This window comes from Bremia lactucae (assembly GCF_004359215.1).
Source record: "Bremia lactucae strain SF5 chromosome Unknown BlacSF5_NotPlaced_200_SHOA01000120.1_2678225bp, whole genome shotgun sequence".
Classification (NCBI taxonomy): domain Eukaryota; phylum Oomycota; class Peronosporomycetes; order Peronosporales; family Peronosporaceae; genus Bremia; species Bremia lactucae.
The window spans coordinates 676,837-680,219 of record NW_027152213.1 but is presented as its reverse complement, the minus strand read 5'-3'; the positions used below and the strand labels follow the sequence as shown (position 1 = coordinate 680,219).

At 42.8% G+C, this 3,383-nt stretch overlaps 1 protein-coding gene across 1 annotated transcript; it reads left to right on the top strand.

The window, feature by feature from the left end:
* Positions 1-700: 700 nt before the first annotated feature.
* CCR75_008069 (uncharacterized protein) lies at positions 701-2,960 on the top strand (the record flags this gene model as incomplete). Its single annotated transcript, XM_067966124.1, has 3 exons — positions 701-1,332; positions 1,401-1,502; positions 1,583-2,960. The coding sequence occupies 3 exons, from the start codon at positions 701-703 to the stop codon at positions 2,448-2,450; spliced, it is 1,602 nt and encodes a 533-aa protein (XP_067814652.1). The 3' UTR covers positions 2,451-2,960.
* Positions 2,961-3,383: the final 423 nt, after the last annotated feature.

The window sequence follows — 3,383 nt, the reverse complement described above, 5'->3', positions numbered from 1 at the left end:
CTTTATATAGTAATATTCAGAATTCTTATCCATAAATAGGTATAGGCCATTATATCTAGTTATTCCGCAGACTAATCAGCTGTAGGAGTAATCAAAGAGAGTTACAAATAAGATAGCGATAAGAATTCATTTACATGTTAAGTATTAGGTTATAGTTAAGCCAGCATTTACAAAGATAGATTAAGAGACACTTAACTATATTAATACAGTTTTCATTTTACACTCTTAAGTTAACTTGTCTTAAGAGAAGTCTTCCTCTATACGTACAGTGTACGTCACCTAACGAAAGGCACCACTCACAACTGAAGCAGTGTGAAGTGGACTTGTACTGAAACAGTACAAGTCGCAGTGCCCCGTTACAGATATGGCTCATTTGCAAGCTTGTCCAAAACTTTCTAGGCGTCAACTACCTTCTGGTCCACAGACCTTCCTTTAAAAATTGAGACGGTATTTCTCATCTTAGGCAAATAGGAATCTTTCATTCGTTTTTTTTGTAACTGTCGGTGGCCAAAGTTCGAAGTTTGTGCGCTTCTTTGGTTTTTCGATGGTCATGATAAAAATGGTATGCTTTCATTATGCTAAATTAAGAAAACGCATTATCAGAGTCACTAAGGCGAGGGGATTTAGCGATTTTCGAATTTAAAATTTAATGTTTTCGATGTATTGAAAAGCTGATTGTCAAGCTCAAGCCCACATACTCATGAAGCTGATCCTGCCGAGTCTTTCGAGCGTTCCTAGCCAAAACGATACCGGATGGTCCGTGATGCTTGCGCTGGCGCTTGCAATCCAAGTAATATTATATCGCAAAACGCTACAGGGCGTTTTGCGCGATGGCCGGAAGCGTCTGCTGGTTTTTAAGACAATACACCGTCGATTTGCCAACCAGCGTTTAAAACGCCTTAATAGTCTCGGCGACGATCGCAAGTCCCACTGGATGTGGAATTATTCGCAACAGGATGCTGGAACTGCTGAGGATAGTGATCAAAGCAGTGCCGACGGCACCGGCAGCACGGATGGCTTAATTTCCTCACAAAAGAAGCTCGTGCTCGTGATGGTAGGCCTACCCGCACGTGGAAAGAGTTTTGTGGTGCACAAAACACTACGCTACATTGAATGGCTTGGCTATCCCACTCGAGTATTTAACGTGGGTAATCTACGCCGCAAATTAGGTAAGGCTGGCGAGGATGCCAACTTTTTCAATGCCAACAACGCGGACGCCACACTTTTGCGTGAGGAAATGGCTATGAGAACGCTGGATGAACTTTTTGAGTGGATCGAAAATCAGGGGCACGTTGCTGTCTTTGATGCGACCAACACGACGAAATTACGCAGGTTCTGACTGTACGGACGAAGCGACGCGGATATTGATCTGATACGTTCTGTACTTATTTTTGTTGTAGACAACAAATCTTGCAGAAAGCAAGCTCACGCCGTAATGTTCGCGTTATGTTTATTGAGAGCATTTGCGACAAGCAGGATCTTCTTGAGGCGAATTACCTCAGGTGCGTTGTAGTCTTGCTATCCACTGTCCATCGTGAGCTAATTACTGATGTTTGTCAATGTGTCTTTTTACGTACTAAAGAAAGCTCACGAATGCCGATTATCAGGATAAGGCTCCCGAGGTGGCACTGGCAGACTTTCGAAAGCGCGTTCACGAGTACGAAAAGGTTTACGAGACTGTCGAGGACACCGAGGATAGTGGTCGTGCGTGTTATGTAAAGGTCTTTAATGCCGGTGAAAAGATTCAGGCGCGATACTGTCAAGGCTTTCTTCAAAGTCAAATTGTGTCTCTTCTGCAAAATATTCACCTGTGCCCGCGCCGAATCTGGCTGGTGCGCCCTGGCAGGAGCATTACGAGTCGCAAGGGCATTTTGGGTCTTGATACAGAGCTGGCGCCCGAAGGCCATCGTGTCGCGCGTGCCATTGCACGTTTCGTCGATACTTTGCAGCTAGAGCGCTCCATAGAAATATGGACGAGTCCGGTAAAGCGTGCGCGGGAAACAGTAAAATATATTTTACCCCACAATTTGAAACGCTATGTTACCACGACATTGCTTAACGAAATTGGCGGTGGTGACTTTGAAGGCCTCACTTACGACGAGATTAAACAGTTATACCCAAAACACTACGCGGCTCGGCTGGAGGACAAGCTTCGGTATCGTTATCCAGGTGTTGGTGGTGAAAGCTATGTGGATGTAATTTCACGCCTGCGTTTCTTAATTGTGGAATTTGAGCGTAAAAAGCGTGACGTGCTAATTATCTGCAGCGAGTCAATCTTGCGCTGTCTCATGGGCTATTTTGCCGGATATGAGGCTGCCAAAGTGCCGTATATGCAGTCGCACGACAATATGATTATTGAGCTGAGCCCGCACCGGGACGGCTGTGATATTAAGCTCATTCCACTCGAATTTGTCGAAGACTCCAGCGAGGATGCTTCGACTGCACATTGAAGTCGCATTGTTGCCAGTACTGTTTTTTTTTAAATTGAGGGCACTGATAGGATGAATCTTCGCTTAGTATTTTTTTCGACGCCCCATCTTATTGTTTTCTCTTAGCTCCAGTTTCTCTAACGCGACCTCCTTCACGTCTGAAATAATGCGATTTATAACTCAAATTATGAAAAATCAATCTGTAAATATAGTGAGCTAGAATCTCGAGATAAGTTACTAAGCGCGGCTGAGGACGCAAAGAGCGACGCAAGATGTGACGCACCTTGTGTATGCGATGTGCATTCACATTGAAGGGGACGACGTTGGGACGGACGTCGTCTGCGACCCAAGTAGCTCGACTTGTAGGGTCACTATGTTAACTTCACTCGAGTGGCAGGTCAATTAAATACAAACGTATTTTAATTGAATTGTACCAGCCTCGTGTGTTTACGAGCAGACTATTCCGACTTCTCAATAGAAAGCAGCCCGATAACTGTGACGGGGTGTTTCGTTACATGAAGTTAACACTTAAAGGTTGTTAATTAATATATTATCTAAAAGGAAGATAATATTTGGAGAATATTACTTTACATGTGTAACAAGGCACTACGACTTGTACTGTTTCAATATAAGTCGCTTCAGTTGTGAGTGGTGCCTTGCGTTAGGTGACGTACACTGTACGTGCAGAGGAAGACTTTTCTTAAGACAAGTATACTTAAGAGGGTAAAATGAAAACTTTTTTAAATATAGTTAAGTGTCTCTTGTTTTATCTTTGTAAATGCTGATTTAACTATAACCTAATACTTAACATGTAAATGAATTCTTATCTCTATCTTATTTGTAACTCTCTTTGATTACTCCTACAGCTGATTAGTCTGCGGAATAACTAGATATAATGGCCTATACCTATTTATGGATAAGAATTCTGAATATTACTATATAAAGTAATATCCT